Source organism: Procambarus clarkii, chromosome 63 (genome assembly GCF_040958095.1).
Source record: "Procambarus clarkii isolate CNS0578487 chromosome 63, FALCON_Pclarkii_2.0, whole genome shotgun sequence".
NCBI lineage: Eukaryota > Metazoa > Arthropoda > Malacostraca > Decapoda > Cambaridae > Procambarus > Procambarus clarkii.
The window spans coordinates 26,409,775-26,431,695 of NC_091212.1; the positions used below are offsets into that span (position 1 = coordinate 26,409,775).

The 21,921-nt window shown below is 54.7% G+C and overlaps 1 protein-coding gene across 1 annotated transcript; it reads right to left on the reverse strand.

Moving 5' to 3' along the window:
* Position 1: 1 nt before the first annotated feature.
* LOC138354566 (small proline-rich protein 3-like) lies at positions 2–6,815 on the reverse strand. Its single transcript, XM_069308935.1, has 2 exons — positions 6,056–6,815; positions 2–141 (listed from the first exon to the last, which is right to left on the reverse strand). The coding sequence occupies exons 1-2, from the start codon at positions 6,813–6,815 to the stop codon at positions 2–4; spliced, it is 900 nt and encodes a 299-aa protein (XP_069165036.1).
* Between the last annotated feature and the right edge of the window lie 15,106 nt (positions 6,816–21,921).

Here is a 21,921-nt window from a genome sequence, read left to right on the forward strand (position 1 = left end):
TTTAACTCCATGAGAGAATGTGATCATCTAAGACTTGATTCTCTGCCATGTAGGTCTTGGACACAATGTCAAATGCCTTTTTGCAGTCCAGGAATGTGCAGAATATCTTCACCGGCCGGCGAGCCATGGGGCTTGTCGCTGCTGGGTTAACGAGAAACAGCAGTCTAGGTAATCTGTGTAAGTCTGTGAAGGCCAAGTGTGACGGGTTTGTATTTTGTGGGTCGGGTGAGGTGCATTATGGGGCTGGCGAGCGGTGGGCCGGGAGAGGTGCATTATGGGGCTAGCGAGCGGTGGGCCGGGTGAGGTGCATTATGGGGCTAGCGAGCGGTGGGCCGGGTGAGGTGCATTATGGGGCTGGCGAGCGGTGGGCCGGGAGAGGTGCATTATGGGGCTAGCGAGCGGTGGGCCGGGTGAGGTGCATTTTGGGGCTGGCGAGCGGTGGGCCGGGAGAGGTGGGTCGGGTGAGGTACATTATGAGGCTGGTGAGCAGTGGGCCGGGAGAGGTGCACTATGGGGCTGGCGAGCGGTGGGCCGGGAGAGGTCCATTATGGGGCTGGCGAGCGGCGAGGTGGTCGACCGCCAGTTGTTTAGTATCGGGGGTCGACAATTAGGTGTCTGGCTCGCGTGTTGCTTAGCGCACGGGTTCACCAGGCGTCTGGTCCATCACGGGTTCACCAGGCGTCTGGTCCATCACGGGTTCACCAGCACCAACCATGGTGACCGCACTGGTCACCAAACTGGTACCTCAGTAGCCGTACTGAGCCACATGAGCACCACCTGACTACTTACGTAGATTGCCTGTAGTGTCGAGCACCCAAATCAATTCCTACACTGTGGTCTACACTGCTACAACACTGTGACCTACACTGCTACAACACTGTGGTCTACACTGCTACAACACTGTGGTCTACACTGCTACAACACTGTGATCTACACTGCTACAACACTGTGGTCTACACTGCTACAACACTGTGGTCTACTCTGCTACAACACTGTGGTCTCCACTGCTACAACACTGTGGTCTACACTGCTACTACACTGTGGTCTACACTGCTACAACACTGTGATCTACACTGCTACAACACTGTGGTCTACACTGCTACAACACTGTGGTCTACACTGCTACAACACTGTGGTCTACACTGCTACAACACTGTGGTCTACACTGCTACAACACTGTGGTCTACACTGCTACAACACTGTGATCTACACGGTTACAACACTGTGATCTACACTGCTACAACACTGTGGTCTACACTGCTACAACACTGTGGTCTACACTGCTACAACACTGACTGTGGTCTACACTGCTACAACACTGACTGTGGTCTACACTGCTACAACACTGACTGTGGTCTACACTGCTGCAACACTGTGGTCTACACTGCTACAACACTGACTGTGGTCTACACTGCTACAACACTGGTCTACACTGCTACAACACTGGTCTACACTGCTACAACACTTTGTGAGTCAAAAGTGTGTGACTCATGAACCTTAGGACAGTCAGTATATTACATATTCCTAAGTAAAGGCGAGAGTCCCCGTCCTTGGCCTCGACTTAGTTAAACGATTCAGATAAATAACGTAAACGACCATTTAGTCCTCAGAAGAGTGTTTAAGGTGATAATTCACTAGACAGGACCAAACAGCGCAGTTACGAGGTACTTGGGCAGTGATGTTATGGATCACAGAGGCGGTTCAGACTCGGGTTATTCATTAAGGATTTACGTGGTCAGGTTGCGACACCTGCACATCTTAACTCAGTAAATGTGTTGTAGTCAGTACTTACTAAACAGTTTACGAGATTGGGAACTTCACAACCCAAAGTTGTTATTGTTATAAATGACCTCGTAGTGCTTCGGAACTCACAGGCTGTTAAGAAGCAAACTTAGTCGCCATTATTGATTTACGATGTACAGGTTTCGTAAGTGGACACGTGCATGCGCGATGAATTGATAAGTGGACACGTGCATGCTAGCTGTGTGCTCAAGATTCTCGTTGGTTGTTAGCGTTACAAGGTCATAAGGCATTAGTAGTACAAGGTCGGAAGCACCGCGGGTGTCTGGCACACACACCGCGGGTGTCTGGCACACACACCGCGGGTGTCTGGCACACACACCGCGGGTGTCTGGCACACACACCGCGGGTGTCTGGCACACACACCGCGGGTGTCTGGCACAGGGACACCACGGGTGTCTGGCACAGGGACACCACGGGTGTCTGGCACAGGGACACCACGGGTGTCTGGCACAGGGACACCACGGGTGTCTGGCACAGGGACACCACGGGTGTCTGGTACAGGGACACCACGGGTGCCTGGCACAGGGACACCGAGGGTGTCTGGCACAGGGACACCACGGGTGCCTGGCACAGGGACACCGTGGGTGCCTGGCACAGGGACACCGCGGGTGCCTGGCACAGGGACACCACGGGTGTCTGGCACAGGGACACCACGGGTGTCTGGCACAGGGACACCACGGGTGCCTGGCACAGGGACACCACGGGTGCCTGGCACAGGGACACCACGGGTGCTTGGCACAGGGACACCACGGGTGTCTGGCACAGGGACACCACGGGTGTCTGGCACAGGGACCCCGCGGGTGTCTGGCACAGGGACATCACGGGTGTCTGGTACAGGGACACGACGGGTGTCTGGTACAGGGACACCACGGGTGTCTGGCACAGGGACACCACGGGTGTCTGGTACAGGGACACCACGGGTGCCTGGCACAGGGACACCACGGGTGTCTGGCACAGGGACACCACGGGTGTCTGGCACAGGGACACCACGGGTGCCTGGCACAGGGACACCACGGGTGTCTGGCACAGGGACACCACGGGTGTCTGGCACAGGGACACCACGGGTGTCTGGCACAGGGACACCACGGGTGCCTGGCACAGGGACACCGCGGGTGCCTGGCACAGGGACACCGCGGGTGCCTGGCACAGGGACACCGCGGGTGTCTGGCACAGGGACACCACGGGTGTCTGGTACAGGGACACCACGGGTGCCTGGCACAGGGACACCACGGGTGTCTGGCACAGGGACACCACGGGTGCCTGGCACAGGGACACCACGGGTGCCTGGCACAGGGACACCACGGGTGCCTGGCACAGGGACACCGCGGGTGCCTGGCACACACACCGCGGGTGTCTGGCACAGGGACACCACGGGTGTCTGGCTTAGGGACACCACGGGTGTCTGGTACAGGGACACCACGGGTGCCTGGCACAGGGACACCACGGGTGTCTGGCACAGGGACACCACGGGTGTCTGGCACAGGGACACCACGGGTGCCTGGCACAGGGACACCACGGGTGCCTGGCACAGGGACACCACGGGTGCCTGGCAGAGGGACACCGCGGGTGCCTGGCACAGGGACACCGCGGGTGCCTGGCACAGGGACACCACGGGTGCCTGGCACAGGGACACCACGGGTGCCTGGCACAGGGACACCACGGGTGCTTGGCACAGGGACACCACGGGTGTCTGGCACAGGGACACCACGGGTGTCTGGCACAGGGACACCGCGGGTGTCTGGCACAGGGACACCACGGGTGTCTGGTACAGGGACACCACGGGTGTCTGGTACAGGGACACCACGGGTGTCTGGCACAGGGACACCACGGGTGTCTGGTACAGGGACACCACGGGTGCCTGGCACAGGGACACCACGGGTGTCTGGCACAGGGACACCACGGGTGTCTGGCACAGGGACACCACGGGTGTCTGGCACAGGGACACCACGGGTGCCTGGCACAGGGACACCACGGGTGTCTGGCACAGGGACACCACGGGTGTCTGGCACAGGGACACCACGGGTGTCTGGCACAGGGACACCACGGATACCTGGCACAGGGACACCACGGGTGCCTGGCACAGGGACACCGCGGGTGTCTGGCACAGGGACACCGCGGGTGTCTGGCACAGGGACACCACGGGTGTCTGGCACAGGGACACCACGGGTGTCTGGTACAGGGACACCACGGGTGCCTGGCACAGGGACACCACGGGTGTCTGGCACAGGGACACCACGGGTGTCTGGCACAGGGACACCACGTGTGTCTTGCACAGGGACACCGCGGGTGTCTGGCAGAGGGACACCGCGGGTGCCTGGCACAGGGACACCACGGGTGCCTGGCAGAGGGACACCGCGGGTGCCTGGCACAGGGACACCGCGGGTGCCTGGCACAGGGACACCACGGGTGCCTGGCACAGGGACACCACGGGTGCTTGGCACAGGGACACCACGGGTGTCTGGCACAGGGACACCACGGGTGTCTGGCACAGGGACACCGCGGGTGTCTGGCACAGGGACACCACGGGTGTCTGGTACAGGGACACCACGGGTGTCTGGTACAGGGACACCACGGGTGTCTGGCACAGGGACACCACGGGTGTCTGGTACAGGGACACCACGGGTGCCTGGCACAGGGACACCACGGGTGTCTGGCACAGGGACACCACGGGTGTCTGGCACAGGGACACCACGGGTGTCTGGTACAGGGACACCACGGGTGCCTGGCACAGGGACACCACGGGTGTCTGGCACAGGGACACCACGGGTGTCTGGCACAGGGACACCACGGATACCTGGCACAGGGGCACCACGGATGCCTGGCACAGGGACACCGCGGGTGTCTGGCACAGGGACACCGCGGGTGTCTGGCACAGGGACACCACGGGTGTCTGGCACAGGGACACCACGGGTGTCTGGTACAGGGACACCACGGGTGCCTGGCACAGGGACACCACGGGTGTCTGGCACAGGGACACCACGGGTGCCTGGCACAGGGACACCACGGGTGCCTGGCACAGGGACACCACGGGTGCCTGGCACAGGGACACCGCGGGTGCCTGGCACACACACCGCGGGTGTCTGGCACAGGGACACCACGGGTGTCTGGCACAGGGACACCACGGGTGTCTGGTACAGGGACACCACGGGTGCCTGGCACAGGGACACCACGGGTGTCTGGCACAGGGACACCACGGGTGCCTGGCACAGGGACACCACGGGTGCCTGGCACAGGGACACCACGGGTGCCTGGCACAGGGACACCACGGGTGTCTGGCACAGGGACACCACGGGTGCCTGGCACAGGGACACCACGGGTGCCTGGCACAGGGACACCACGGGTGCCTGGCACAGGGACACCGCGGGTGCCTGGCACAGGGACACCGCGGGTGCCTGGCACACACACCGCGGGTGTCTGGCACAGGGACACCACGGGTGTCTGGCACAGGGACACTACGGGTGCCTGGCACAGGGACACCACGGGTGCCTGGCACAGGGACACCACGGGTGCCTGGCACAGGGACACCGCGGGTGCCTGGCACACACACCGCGGGTGTCTGGCACAGGGACACCACGGGTGTCTGGCTTAGGGACACCACGGGTGTCTGGTACAGGGACACCACGGGTGCCTGGCACAGGGACACCACGGGTGTCTGGCACAGGGACACCACGGGTGTCTGGCACAGGGACACCACGGGTGCCTGGCACAGGGACACCACGGGTGCCTGGCACAGGGACACCACGGGTGCCTGGCAGAGGGACACCGCGGGTGCCTGGCACAGGGACACCGCGGGTGCCTGGCACAGGGACACCACGGGTGCCTGGCACAGGGACACCACGGGTGCCTGGCACAGGGACACCACGGGTGCTTGGCACAGGGACACCACGGGTGTCTGGCACAGGGACACCACGGGTGTCTGGCACAGGGACACCGCGGGTGTCTGGCACAGGGACACCACGGGTGTCTGGTACAGGGACACCACGGGTGTCTGGTACAGGGACACCACGGGTGTCTGGCACAGGGACACCACGGGTGTCTGGTACAGGGACACCACGGGTGCCTGGCACAGGGACACCACGGGTGTCTGGCACAGGGACACCACGGGTGTCTGGCACAGGGACACCACGGGTGTCTGGTACAGGGACACCACGGGTGCCTGGCACAGGGACACCACGGGTGTCTGGCACAGGGACACCACGGGTGTCTGGCACAGGGACACCACGGGTGTCTGGCACAGGGACACCACGGATACCTGGCACAGGGACACCACGGGTGCCTGGCACAGGGACACCGCGGGTGTCTGGCACAGGGACACCGCGGGTGTCTGGCACAGGGACACCACGGGTGTCTGGCACAGGGACACCACGGGTGTCTGGTACAGGGACACCACGGGTGCCTGGCACAGGGACACCACGGGTGTCTGGCACAGGGACACCACGTGTGTCTTGCACAGGGACACCGCGGGTGTCTGGCAGAGGGACACCGCGGGTGCCTGGCACAGGGACACCACGGGTGCCTGGCAGAGGGACACCGCGGGTGCCTGGCACAGGGACACCGCGGGTGCCTGGCACAGGGACACCACGGGTGCCTGGCACAGGGACACCACGGGTGCTTGGCACAGGGACACCACGGGTGTCTGGCACAGGGACACCACGGGTGTCTGGCACAGGGACACCGCGGGTGTCTGGCACAGGGACACCACGGGTGTCTGGTACAGGGACACCACGGGTGTCTGGCACAGGGACACCACGGATACCTGGCACAGGGGCACCACGGATGCCTGGCACAGGGACACCGCGGGTGTCTGGCACAGGGACACCGCGGGTGTCTGGCACAGGGACACCACGGGTGTCTGGCACAGGGACACCACGGGTGTCTGGTACAGGGACACCACGGGTGCCTGGCACAGGGACACCACGGGTGTCTGGCACAGGGACACCACGGGTGCCTGGCACAGGGACACCACGGGTGCCTCCAAACTGAGACCAGCGAGAGTTTGGCAGAATTACCATGTTGGCAGAATTGTAGCAGTAGTCTACGTCCTCGACTCACACTCGAGGGACCTGGATAAAGTCCCCGGGCAGAACAAAAATGGCCGGGGACATGACTGTTCACCGAGGACGTATATTACCTAGCAAGAGGGTAAATATAAAAATGTTGTGGATTCCTTCTCGCATTGACCTGCAGGAACATGCCGAAATTGACGCCCTTGCTAAGGCTGCAGTAAATAAAGACAGTATTGAACAGAATCTTGAGTTATCAAATGGGTCCCTTAAAAGTGTCATTAGACGAGAACTCCTGGATGCACTTGAAGAAAGCAGAACAGTGCAAACTGGCACTAGCAGGTCCATTGGTTATCACAATGAAATGTGTCAAGTTAAACATGTGTCTGGGGCAAGTAACAAAGTCAGTAGACTAACATACGAGCTGTGACAACATTTAAGACTTGGCTACAAGTATCTCTGGCAGTTCGGCTTGTATAGGGATCTAGATGAAGTAAAGTGTAAAGTGTGTGGACAAAGACAGGGACACACACTCCAACACTATATCTTGGATTGTAGTAAAATTGAGCCATTTAGAGATAAATCTAAGCTCACTATGTATGATATGGCAACCTATCTTATTACCATGAGTAAATTACCTGAAATCCTTGCACTGTACCCACATTTCGCTTCCAGTAGATAAACGACATATGAGATGAAGAAACAAGTAGTGTATTGTGAAGACTAATAATAAACAGAAGCTCCCCTATGACTCTGTAATATCCCCATCCCCTATTATGTATTAGCGATAAGACCTACCATTAATGTATAATGCCTTACTGTAAATATATAGCTCTTGAAATAGAACATTCTCTGTAATTAGCTGACATGTAACTATAAGGTAAGAAGGATAGATGAAATTGTTTATGTAATAATCTAAGATGAGGTCTGATAAAGACCTTTTGTGTCCTCTGTAATGCTTTTGCGCTACCGCTCACAGGATGAGTATGGGGTGCACAATAGACTAGCCGCCTCCGGCGTCAACAATCTAAATTCCTTGGAGACGTCAGTCTGGAAAAAAGCCATCCACAGGTCAGAGAATTATTTAGTGTGTCAGACAAATTTTCACTCAACCAGCAGATAAGACTCAGCTAGAAACGAAAATCTATCTTTTATATAAAATTTTAGATCTAATCTTCACAAACAATGAAGAACTAGGAGCATACTGTGGCCACAAGCTCGTTAAAGTGCAGACTAACATCAGTACTATCGTCATCAGTACTAACATCAGTACTATCATCATCAGTACTAACATCAGTACTCGTAATATGTCTAAAATGATCAAGCAAGAAGGGACATTCAATAAATTAAATTTTAAAATAAAAGGAATGATTAGTTACAAAAATAGAACTTGCACACAATCAGTTGAAAACCGTCTAAGGTAACTCTGCCGCAAGGAATAGAACAATTGACTGCCGAGGCGCACAAAGTCTGCTTGAAACAAGTGTGTTTGTTGGTCAGAAAGAAACCAGCTAAGAAACAGAAAGCAGACGACACTACCGAAGGACAGTACAACGGTAATGCTCAAGCAGACACCACTACCACTAATCCAATCCCCCCAAAAATTGTTTAAACAAGGGGTAGTGAAGAAACAGGAGAAGCTGAAGCAATTATATCAGACTTAAGAAATGAAACTGGAACATAAGGCCTTAGAAGAGATAAAGAACAGTTCAGAATATTTCTTACCAACACCAAAATCCACACGGCACCCACATTCGGCACTCTTGGCACCCACACTGGGCACTCTTGGCACCCACACTGGGCACTAAGAGAGTGTTGCTGAGTGCCTGAGTCACGCCTGGTGTACTACCCTCCCTGCAGGCCGCGCCAACACTCTCTCTTTCTCCCGATAAATTTATACCGAGCCGTAGTTGTGTAGTCTGTGGTAGACTTGCTCACACAACCACATTTTTGTACTATTTTTTATAGTCTGGAAAAAATAAAGCTAAAAAGCAGACTTAAAATATTCCTAGGCCTAGTATACCACATGTCTGTACTGTATTTAGGCCTTAGAAAAACGTGCATTAGGCCTATGATGGTTAGGTTAGGTCTTATTAGAAACATAACAATATAAAATTTTCCAGTTTGTCCAAATTCAGTAACACAAAAGTCTAATTTCTACAGTTTCATTACGACATATTTGTGCTTCCGACGACATCGTTACTCTATGTACTATCATCTCAGGAGGCCGGGGTGTGTGGTCGTGGTGACGAGGACCACGAGGGACTCCACTCTGGCGAAATGTTCCGAACCAACCTCATCCTTGAGGAGGAATTGATTATAATCTTTTGCCTGTGGTCGAGGTGGGGAGGATGTGATACCTGGTTGATGGGGTTCTGGGAGTTCTTCTACTCCCCAAGCCCGGCCCGAGGCCAGGCTTGACGTGAGAGTTTGGTCCACCAGGCTGTTGCTTGGAGCGGCCCGCAGGCCCACATACCCACCACAGCTCGGTTGGTCCGGCACTTCTTGAAGAAAACTGTCTAGTTTCCTCTTGAAGATGTCCACGGTTGTTCCGGCAATATTTCTTATGCTTGCTGGGAGGGTGTTGAACAACCGTGGACCTCTGATGTTTATACACTGTTCTCTGATTGTGCCTATGGCACCTCATAGGCGATATCTGGTTGTAATGAGATGGAAAGGGTGTGGCTGGTAATAAGGTGGGGAGAATGAGGCAAGGAATGAGGTGGGGAGGATGAGGCAAGGAATGAGGTGGGGAGGATGAGGTGGGGAGGGCGAGGCTTGAAATGAGTTAGGAAGGATGAGGCAGGTATAATTAATGGACACAGTTTTGGGTAAGCGGAGGTACCTGTACAAACACAAGAATGATTGTTGGGAAGCTGGTAGTAGCTGGATTCCTGTGACCCTCCGCCTACTTGACCTTGGACCACCTTGTTCACTACACGGTTCCTCTTCATTTGACTGTGACACATTAAACCTATTTTTTTTTTCTTTACATGATAAGGATCCCTTGTCACTCTGGTCCAGTGGCACCCCAAAAGCTTCTGGCCCTCCCCCAAATAACTCCAGAAGAAATGTGTGTGTGTGTGTGCTCACCTAATTGTTCTTGCGGGGGTTGAGCTCTGGCTCTTTGGTCCCGCCTCTCAACCGTCAATCAATAGGTGTACAGGTTCCTGAGCCTATTGGGCTCTATCATATCTACACTTAAAACTGTGTATGGCGTCAGCTTACACCACATCACTTCCTAATGCATTCCATTTGTCAACCACTCTTGACACTAAAAAAGTTCTTTCTAATATATCTGTGGCTCATTTGGGCACTCAGTTTCCACCTGTGTCCCCTAGTGTGTGTGCCCCTTGTGTTAAATAGTCTTTATCTACCCTATTGATTCCCTTGAGAATCTTGAATGTTGTGATCATGTCCCCCCTAACTCTTCTTTCTTCCAGCGAAGTGAGGTTTATTTCCCGTAGTCTCTCCTCGTAGCTCATACCTCTCAGCTCGGGTACTAGTCTGGTAGCAAACCTTTGAACCTTTTCCAGTTTAGTCTTATCTTTGACTAGATATGGACTCCATGCTGGGACTGCATACTCTAGGATTGGCCTGACATATGTGGTATACAATGTTCTGAATGATTCCTTACACAAGTTTCTGAATGCCGTTCTTATGTTGGCCAGCCTGGCATATGCCGCTGATGTTATCCTCTTGATATGGGCTGCAGGGGACAGGTCTGGCGTGATATCAACCCCCAGGTCTTTTTCTCTCTCTGACTCTTGAAGAATTTCAAGAATCTACACCTATCTTCATTACATTACATTTGCTTGAGTTAAACTCTTAACAACCATTTGTTCGACCATTTCACATTTCTCACACACACACACACACACACACACACACACACACACACACACACACACACGTGTGTGTGTGTGTGTGTGTGTGTGTGTGTGTGTATATATATATATATATATATATATATATATATATATATATATATATATATATATATATATATATAATATGTGTGTGTGTGTAAATCACGAAAACACGTGATGAAAAATGTGACAGAGTCAGACCACGGAGTAAGAATCGAAACAGGAATTTCCTTAAGTACTTTCGTATATTAATAAATCTTCAGAAGGAATAGGAATGATTTACAAGTCAAGTATTGGACATATATATAAGCAGGAGAGTGTGGTGAGGTACAGTGAAAAATTAATGGGAACCAGGTGGACACAAATAAGAGCCGCCTAAGAACTGCTGAAGGCCTATTGGCCCATACGATGCAGCTCCTATCCATACCCACCAACAGGTCCACACATGGATAATAATAGCATAAGATAGTAAATATTTACAATGAATTAGCGAGACAAATGTGTATCAATGATCCTACTCAAATTGCCCCTTAACTGATCTATCAAAAATGGATCTAAGTTATATAAACCGCTGCTAATGTTCAAATTACTTTCTTTTGTAATCTGTATTAAAGCAGATTCAATTATGTTCCTGTTATAAGTGCTTTTACAATTCGTTATTGAAGAAGCCATCTCTCAATCAATTTGGTGAGCATCTTCTGACAAATGAACCAACAAAGCATTAGACAATAAGCCGTGTCTAACAGTATTTGTGTCGTGAAATTCTACATTACAAATCTTTAGATGTTTGCCCAACATAGAACTTATTACAGTCTTTACAAGGTATTTTATAAATGACACAATTATGACTACGAGGGCTGTTGATGAGTCACAATAACGTGGCTAAAGTAAGTTGACCAGACCACACACTAGAAGGTGAAGGGACGAAGACGTTTCGGTCCGTCCTGGACCATTCCCAATCGACTTGAGAATGGTCCAGGACGGACCGAAACGTCGTCGTCCCTTCACCTTCTAGTGTGTGGTCTGGTCAACTACGAGGGCTGTTTCTAACTAATAGTTTATGCTGTTGGTAAAGTGCCTACACCTGGCCAGGCGTGAGGCTGTGTACCGTGGTGTAGGTGGACTAAAGTTAGCCCTTGTGGCACTCCTAGTGGCACTCCTAGTGGCACTCCTAGTGGCACTCCTAGTGGCGCTCCTAGTGGCACTCCTAGTGGCGCTCCTAGTGGCACTCCTAGTGGCGCTCCTAGTGGTACTCCTAGTGGCACTCCTAGTGGCGCTCCTAGTGGCGCTCCTAGTGGCACTCCTAGTGGCACTCCTAGTGGCACTCCTAGTGGCACTCCTAGTGGCACTCCTAGTGGCACTCCTAGTGGCACTCCTAGTGGCACTCTACACCTGCACGCGCCATCTACCTCCCGGGGGTCGGTGGGGTTGGCACCAGATACGCGGCTTTAAGTTCACATCTACATGCATTTCCTGTATCTTGGTGTACCTGGGGGAGGATGGTGTACCTGGGGGAGGATGGTGTACCTGGAGGACGATGGTGTACCTGGGGGAGGATGGTGTACCTGGAGGACGATGGTGCACCTGGGGGAGGATGGTGTACCTGGGGGAGGACGGTGTACCTGGGGGAGGACGGTGTACCTGGGGGAGGATGGTGTACCTGGGGGAGGATGGTGTACCTGGGGGAGGATGGTGCACCTGGGGGAGGATGGTGCACCTGGAGGACGATGGTGTACCTGGGGGAGGATGGTGTACCTGGAGGACGATGGTGCACCTGGGGGAGGATGGTGTACCTGGAGGACGATGGTGCACCTGGGGGAGGATGGTGTACCTGGAGGACGATGGTGCACCTGGGGGAGGACGGTGTACCTGGAGGACGATGGTGCACCTGGGGGAGGATGGTGTACCTGGGGGAGGATGGTGTACCTGGGGGGAGGACGAAGAGAACACCGGTGGAGTGTGTGGTACATGAACAAGAGAACATGAACAGGTAGAGTGTCTTGTGCAATGAAAGAACTGCAATGTTTATTTAAACTTTTGACAGTTATATGTGTACGACCATTAGTGAGTAAAACTCTTGATTTGATCAGAACTCAATGCTGGCAGGCGGTACCAAAGAGCTGAAGCTCAACCCCCGCAAAAATATTAGGTAAGCACTAGGTTTGAGCACCGTAGCATTGACCTGATTCGACCCTCATAGTGCCTTGCGCATGGGTTGGGGAGGGGCTGAGAGGGGGGGTTTGGATGGGGTAGGTGTTGCTGGGGAGGTAGTCGGGGTTCTGGGGTTGGTGGGGGATATATGGAGGGGGGGAGGGGTTGGAGGGAGGGGGGGGTATGGTAGCGAGGCATGCGTTAGTGGGGAGATTGGGTAGAGAATGGGAGGGGGGGGGGAAGGGAAGCAGGGCCAGCACTGGGTAATTTTTGGCGGGAGGGGTGAGGCAGGGAGGGGGCGACCGGCATGGTGCCGCTGTCACTGTTATGGGCGGCAGGGGCGGCAGGGGAGGACTTACACAGGTATTGTGGTGGCCAGTGTATTGTGTACCTTACACTCCCTCCTCCCCCTCACTCCCAGCCCCCTCACACCACCCCTTCCCATACTTCCTTTGTTGTGGAGCCTCGCCCCCTCCCTCTCTCCCTCTCTCTGGGGATGCCTTGCTCGCTGCCCACCTCCCATGTTTAACAATGGTACCATGGTACGTTGGTGTGGTTGCTGGCCAGGTACCATGTTTGACAGTGGTACCACGGTACGTTGGTGTGGTTGCTGGCCAGGTACCATGTTTGACAGTGGTACCATGGTACGTTGGTGTGGTTGGTGGCCAGGTACCATGTTTAACAGGTACCACGGTACGTTGGTGTGGTTGGTGGCCAGGTACCATGTTTAACAGAGGTACCACGGTACGTTGGTGTGGTTGGTGGCCAGGTACCATGTCTAACAAAGGTACCACGGTACGTTGGTGTGGTTGATGGCCAGGTACCATGTTTAACAGAGGTACCACGGTACGTTGGTGTGGTTGCTGGCCAGGTACTATGTCTAACAGAGGTACCACGGCACGTTGGTGTGGTTGCTGGCCAGGTACCATGTTTGACAGTGGTACCACGGTACGTTGGTGGCCAGGTACCATGTGTAACAGAGGTACCACGGTACGTTGGTGTGGTTGGTGGCCAGGTACCATGTCTAACAGAGGTACCACGGTACGTTGGTGTGGTTGGTGGCCAGGTACCATGTCTAACAAAAGGTATTGCGTTGTGGTACCTTTTGTTCTCTCATACTTTGTTTCTCGTTCGTTGTCTTCTGCTCCTCTTATTCCCATTGTGTTTATTTTAATTTTATTACTTTCATAAATTATGATTTTAATATTTTCTCTGTCAGTCTCCGTATGTAACAGTGCTGGAGAGCTCGAGTGTGTTCTCCCCCTCGTGTTCCGTGAGTGTTCTCCCCTCGTGTTCCATGAGTGTTCTCCCCTCGTGTTCCGTGAGTGTTCTACCCTCGTGTTCCGTGAGTGTTCTCCCCTCGTGTTCCATGAGTGTTCTACCCTCGTGTTCCGTGAGTGTTCTCCCCTCGTGTTCCGTGGGTATTCTACCCTCGTGTTCCGTATGTGTTCTCCCCTCGTGTTCCGTGTGTGTTCTCCCCTCGTGTTCCGTGGGTATTCTACCCTCGTGTTCCGTATGTGTTCTCCCCTCGTGTTCCGTGTGTGTTCTCCCCTCGTGTTCCGTGAGTGCTCTACCCTCGTGTTCCGTGAATGCTCTACCCTCGTGTTCCGTGAGTGTTCTACCCTCGTGTTCTGAGTGTTCTCCCCTCGTGTTCCGTGAGTGTTCTACCCTCGTGTTCCGTGAGTGTTCTCCCCTCGTGTTCCGTGAGTGTTCTACCCTCGTGTTCCGTGAGTGTTCTCCCCTCGTGTTCCGTGAGTGTTCTACCCTCGTGTTCCGTGAGTGTTCTCCCCTCGTGTTCCGTGAGTGTTCTACCCTCGTGTTCCGTGAGTGCTCTACCCTCGTGTTCCGTGAGTGTTCTCTCCTCGTGTTCCGTGAGTGTTCTACCCTCGTGTTCCGTGAGTGTTCTACCCTTGTGTTCCGTGAGTGCTCTTCCCCCGTGTTCCGTGAGTGCTCTTCCCCCGTGTTCCGTGAGTGCTCTACCCCCGTGTTCCGTGAGTGCTCTACCCTCGTGTTCCGTGAGTGTTCTCCCCTCGTGTTCCGTGAGTGTTCTACCCTCGTGTTCCGTGAGTGTTCTCCCCTCGTGTTCCGTGAGTGTTCTCCCCTCGTGTTCCGTGAGTGCTCTACCCTCGTGTTCCGTGAGTGTTTTACCCTCATGTTACGTGAGTGTTTTACCCTTGTGTTCCGTGAGTGTTCTCCCCTCGTGTTCCGTGAGTGGTCTACCCTCGTGTTCCGTGAGTGTTCTACCCTCGTGTTCCGTAAGTGTTCTACCCTCGTGTTCCGTGAGTGCTCTTCCCCCGTGTTCCGTGAGTGCTCTTCCCCCGTGTTCCGTGAGTGCTCTACCCCCGTGTTCCGTGAGTGTTCTACCCTCGTGTTCCGTGAGTGCTCTACCCTCGTGTTCCGTGAGTGTTCTACCCCCGTGTTCCGTGAGTGCTCTACCCTCGTGTTCCGTGAGGGTTCTACCCCCGTGTTCCGTGAGTGCTCTACCCTCGTGTTCCGTGAGTGTTCTACCCCCGTGTTCCGTGAGTGCTCTACCCTCGTGTTCCGTGAGTGTTCTACCCCCGTGTTCCGTGAGTGTTCTACCCTCGTGTTCCGTGAGTGTTCTACCCCGTGTTCCGTGAGTGTTGTCCCTCGTGTTCCGTGAGTGCTCTACCCTCGTGTTTCGTGAGTGCTCTACCCCCGTGTTCCGTGAGTGCTCTACCCCCGTGTTCCGTGAGTGTTCTACCCTCGTGTTCCGTGAGTGTTCTCCCCTCGTGTTCCGTGAGTGTTCTACCCTTGTGTTCCGTGAGTGCTCTTCCCCCGTGTTCCGTGAGTGCTCTACCCCCGTGTTCCGTGAGTGCTCTACCCTCGTGTTCCGTGAGTGTTCTACCCCCGTGTTCCGTGAGTGTTCTACCCCCGTGTTCCGTGAGTGCTCTACCCCCGTGTTCCGTGAGTGCTCTACCCCCGTGTTCCGTGAGTGCTCTACCCCCGTGTTCCGTGAGTGTTCTACCCCCGTGTTCCGTGAGTGCTCTACCCCCGTGTTCCGTGAGTGTTCTACCCTCGTGTTCCGTGAGTGCTCTACCCCCGTGTTCCGTGAGTGCTCTACCCCCGTGTTCCGTGAGTGCTCTACCCCCGTGTTCCGTGAGTGTTCTACCCCCGTGTTCCATGAGTGTTCTACCCCCGTGTTCCGTGAGTGCTCTACCCCCGTGTTCCGTGAGTGTTCTACCCCCGTGTTCCGTGAGTGCTCTACCCCCGTGTTCCGTGAGTGCTCTACCCCCGTGTTCCGTGAGTGTTCTACCCTCGTGTTCCGTGAGTGCTCTACCCCCGTGTTCCGTGAGTGCTCTACCCCCGTGTTCCGTGAGTGCTCTACCCTCGTGTTCCATGAGTGCTCTACCCTCGTGTTCCATGAGTGCTCTACCCCCGTGTTCCGTGAGTGCTCTACCCTCGTGTTCCATGAGTGCTCTACCCCCGTGTTCCGTGAGTGCTCTACCCTCGTGTTCCGTGAGTGCTCTACCCTCGTGTTCCATGAGTGCTCTACCCCCGTGTTCCGTGAGTGCTCTACCCTCGTGTTCCATGAGTGCTCTACCCCCGTGTTCCGTGAGTGCTCTACCCCCGTGTTCCGTGAGTGCTCTACCCCCGTGTTCCGTGAGTGTTCTACCCCCGTGTTCCGTGAGTGCTCTACCCTCGTGTTCCGCAAGACACAAACTACGGTCTAACTATATGTGTGGTGTTTTCTTGCGATTACTTGAAACCTTTTGTGGCATTAAAGGTTGCGAGAGGATGTGAACCCGGTTGATACCTGGTTGATGGGGTTCTGGGAGTTCTTCTACTCCCCAAGCCCGGCCCGAGGCCAGGCTCGACTTGTGAGAGTTTGGTCCACTAGGCTGTTGCTTGGAGCGGCCCGCAGGCCCACATACCCACCACAGCCCGGTTGGTCCGGCACTCCTTGGAGGAAACAATCTAGTTTTCTCTTGAAGATGTCCACGGTTGTTCCGGCAATATTTCTGATGCTCGCTGGGAGGGTGTTGAACAACCGTGGACCTCTGATGTTTATACAGTGTTCTCTGATTGTGCCTATGGCACCTCTGCTCTTCACTGGTTCTATTCTGCATTTTCTTCCATATTGTTCACTCCAGTATGTTGTTATTTTACTGTGTAGATTTGGGACCTGACCCTCCAGTATTTTCCACGTGTATATTATTTGATATCTCTCGTCGTCGTCTTTCTAGTGAGTACATTTCGAGAGCTTTGAGACGATCCCAATAATTTAGGTGCTGTATCGCGTCTATGCGTGCCGTATATGTTCTCTGTATTCCCTCTATTTCAGCAATCTCTCCTGCTCTGAAGGGGGAAGTGAGTACTGAGAAGTACTCAAGATGGGACAACACAAGTGACTTGAAGAGTACAACCATTGTGATGGGATCCCTGGAATTGAAAGTTCTCGTAATCCATTCGATCATTTTTCTGGCTGACGCAATATTTGCTTGGTCATGCTCCCTAAACGTTAGGTCGTCTGACATTATTATTCCCAAATCCTTAACATACTGTTTTCCTGCTTTCTTTGAGTGCCTGTGTTACCGGCACTTTGCATTTCTTTATAAATATTGAATTCCATGAATCTGGACCCGGAGCTGAGTGCATGGGCATGTTATCAATTTCTCTTTCAAAATCTAGGACACTCGTGTTAATATCAGTTATATTTACAGGGGTTTGAATATCACGCATAAAGAAATTGTCTGGATCTTCCACTTTCATGGCGTTTATCGGAGTGCTAAACATGTCCTCATACTGCTTTTTTAGGATTTCACTAATTTCTTTGTCATCCTCCGTGTATGAACCTTCACTCGTACGAATAGGTCCAATACTGGCAGTGGTTTTTGCTTTTGATACCGCATATATGAAGAAATATTTTGGATTTTTCTTTATTTCCTGAATTGCTTTCTGTTCTAACTGTCTTTCTTCAGTCTGATATGAGTGTTTCAATTTCCGCTCGATTTCTTCAATCTCCCTGTTTAAATTATTCCTTCTTTGACGGGAAAGTCGTGTCGAAAAGACTTTCCCTACACGACGTGTAGGGAAAGTCGAAAGAAAGGCAGGCAGTACCATTGGCAGTACCGATGGTACGGCCCGCCTCACCTGATGGTACCGCCTGCCTCACCTGATGGTACCGCCTGCCTCACCTGATGGTACCGCCTGCCTCACCTGATGGTACCGCCTGCCTCACTTGATGGTACCGCCTGCCACACCTTGTGGTACCGCCTGCCACACCTGGCAGCGTGGGTGAGGGGCGCCAGGGGCCACACCTGGTGGTACCACACCTGGCAGCGTGGGTGAGGGGCGCCAGGGGCCACACCTGGTGGTACCACACCTGGCAGCGTGCGTGAGGGGCGCCAGGGGTCCAGACCCAGTATTGATGCCGCCGTAAACATTACCTGGTGAAGGCTTTTAAAGAGGCTCGGCTGCGCTTAATGTTGTGGAGGAGCGTCCTGCGCTCCTGGCGCTCTCTGGCGTGTTTACCCCTGCTGGCGACGACGCCTTGTGCGCCGGCCCCCCCCCCTTGCCCACGCCCTGTGGCCCCCCCTGGCCCACGCCCTGTGCCCCCCCCTGGCCCACGCCCTGTGCCCCCCCCCTGGCCCACGCCCTGTGCCCCCCCCCTGGCCCACGCCCTGTGCCCCCCCCTGGCCCACGCCCTGTGCCCCCCCCTGGCCCACGCCCTGTGCCCCCCCCTGGCCCACGCCCTGTGCCCCCCCTGGCCCACGCCCTGTGCCCCCCCCTGGCCCACGCCCTGTGCCCCCCCCCCTGGCCCACGCCCTGTGGCCCCCCCTGGCCCACGCCCTGTGCCCCCCCCCCTGGCCCACGCCCTGTGTCCCCCCCCCTGGCCCACGCCCTGTGCGCCCCCCCTGGCCCACGCCCTGTGCCCCTCCCCCTGGCCCACGCCCTGTGGCTCCCCCCTGGCCCACGCCCTGTGCCCCCCCTGGCCCACGCCCTGTGCCCCCCCTGGCCCACGCCCTGTGGCCCCCCCCCTGGCTTACTTGTGTACTGGTACTTATCTATTACTACTTACCTATCATGACCTCGAGGGGAGTGAGGTCTAGCCACCCCCCGCCAACAGCCGGGTTACACCTGTTACGTCATTAATTAATCATTCTAACATTCACATTCTGTGTACTAGGTTTTTTCTCTGCTTTAGAAACAATATCATTTAGTTTTTTCCCCAATACTCTTCTTACATATATGAATAAATTAAAGGAGTAGGTGGTAGAAGCAATGATGCCCAACCCAGACATCTCAAGATGAAGAAACCATGATGTTTCGGTCCGTCCTGGACCATTATCAAGTCGATTGTCGACTTTATCAAGTCGACTTTAAGCAAACTGCAGTCATAATTTTAATAGATGCGATAGTGAAAAAGGTCAGGAGTCATTGCGTCAGATAACTCCGTGTTAGAAGACCAGGGAGGGGGGGGGGTGATAGCGTCCCATCTCAGAAGCATAAGACCAGTCGGGGATGTGCTTTAATTGTACACTTGACAGCGGGACATACCGCGGTGCGCGAGCTGGGGGTATGCGGAGTGCGATGTCGTTCTGCGTGTCCAGGATCACATTGGTTTTAACGCGAACTTAGACATAGTGATTGAGGTCGTTACACAGCCGTGCTGGGGGTCGTTACACAGCCGTGCTGGAGGTCGTTATCCAGCCGTGCTGGAGGTCGTTACACAGCCTTGCTAGGGGTCGTTACACAGCCGTGCTGGAGGTCGTTACACAGCCGTGCTGGAGGTCGTTACACAGCCGTGCTGGAGGTCGTTACACAGCCGTGCTGGAGGTCGTTACACAGCCGTGCTGGGGGTCGTTACACAGCCGTGCTGGGGGTCGTTACACAGCCGTGCTGGAGGTCGTTACACAGCCGTGCTGGAGGTCGTTACACAGCCGTGCTGGAGGTCGTTACACAGCCGTGCTGGAGGTCGTTACACAGCCGTGCTGGGGGTCGTTACACAGCCGTGCTGGGGGTCGTTACACAGCCGTGCTGGAGGTCGTTACACAGCCGTGCTGGAGGTCGTTATCCAGCCTTGCTGGGGGTCGTTACACAGCCGTGCTGGAGGTCGTTACACAGCCTTGCTGGGGGTCGTTACACAGCCTTGCTGGGGGTCGTTACACAGCCGTGCTGGAGGTCGTTACACAGCCGTGCTGGAGGTCGTTACACAGCCGTGCTGGGGGTCGTTACACAGCCGTGCTGGAGGTCGTTACACAGCCGTGCTGGAGGTCGTTACACAGCCGTGCTGGAGGTCGTTACACAGCCGTGCTGGAGGTCGTTACACAGCCGTGCTGGGGGTCGTTACACAGCCGTGCTGGAAGTCGTTACACAGCCGTGCTGGGGGTCGTCACACAGCCGTGCTGGGGGTCGTTACACAGCCTTGCTGGAGGTCGTTACACAGCCTTGCTGGAGGTCGTTACACACCCTTGCTGGAGGTCGTTACACAGCCTTGCTGGAGGTCGTTACACAGCCGTGCTGGAGGTCGTTACACAGCCGTGCTGGGGGTCGTTACACAGCCGTGCTGGAGGTCGTTACACAGCCGTGCTGGAGGTCGTTACACAGCCGTGCTGGAGGTCGTTACACAGCCGTGCTGGGGGTCGTTACACAGCCGTGCTGGAGGTCGTTACACAGCCGTGCTGGGGGTCGTTACACAGCCTTGCTGGGGGTCGTTACACAGCCTTGCTGGAGGTCGTTATCCAGCCGTGCTGGAGGTCGTTACACAGCCGTGCTGGAGGTCGTTACACAGCCGTACTGGGGGTCGTTACACAGCCGTGCTGGAGGTCGTTACACAGCCGTGCTGGGGGTCGTTACACAGCCGTGCTGGGGGTCGTTACACAGCCTTGCTGGGGGTCGTTACACAGCCTTGCTGGAGGTCGTTATCCAGCCTTGCTGGAGGTCGTTACACAGCCGTGCTGGGGGTCGTTACACAGCCGTGCTGGAGGTCGTTACACAGCCGTGCTGGAGGTCGTTACACAGCCTTGCTGGAGGTCGTTATCCAGCCTTGCTGGAGGTCGTTACACAGCCGTGCTGGAGGTCGTTACACAGCCTTGCTGGAGGTCGTTATCCAGCCTTGCTGGAGGTCGTTACACAGCCGTGCTGGAGGGCGTTACACAGCCGTGCTGGAGGGCGTTACACAGCCGTGCTGGAGGTGCCCAACAAGGAAAGTGTGATCAAATGAGAGTCGTACATCAGTAGTGTGGCGCTGGACCATTTTGGTCTCGTGCAGCAGCTGTGGATCACGTAGACTGTCGCTGCGGGATATTTGCATAGCATTTAATAATTTTTAATGATTGTTAAGAATGTGTGCGTGTTTTGGGTGTGCGTTTCCACGTAAGAACGTTCACATGTGCACACAGGGTTGACGTTCATGCATGTTAACTGCCGAATAAGAAGAGACAGTTAGACAAACGTACAATTTATACCATTAATCGTAAATTTGAAAAATTCGATTTCAACAGTTTGAGATCAGATGTAGAAGAGGAAAACTTGGTCAAGTAACTGTGTAAATACACATAGGGAAGCGGAGGGTGATTAGATCAGGTTCAGGACAAGCGTTCGAGGTCACTGGCCCATGCGCATGAACGATGCGCATGGGCCAGTGACACAATACATCTTGGTATTACATATTGCGCATTACCAACCCCGCGCACTCAACCAGTGCGTCGCTTGCTTTACGTTACGTCACCAACGTTACAGATACAACCTACTGAGAAGTGTAAAGGCTCATAAGTACCTTACGTTTTCTATGCATCAGACTCGGGTTAGGTGGGCTGTGCTTGGGTTCGGTCTTGGTCAGGTTAGGATAGGAGACTGTATTTCTGACGGAGTGGCTGGTCTTCCAGGGCCACCGTCCAGCGTGGTCTCTCCTTACGCCACTCCGTAAATAATGCAACTGTTTCACCCAGCCAGATACGTACGAGCCCCAACCTACCCGCCCAATCATTCGAGGCCGATGCATTGAAAACTGTCAATATTACCGTACTTTAATATGTACTAATGCGTCGAATTTTTAACAGATTGGTCGATACCGTGAACAATATGACGTGTTAGATGACAGGACAGGCTGCTGGGTGAACAGTGGTGGGAAG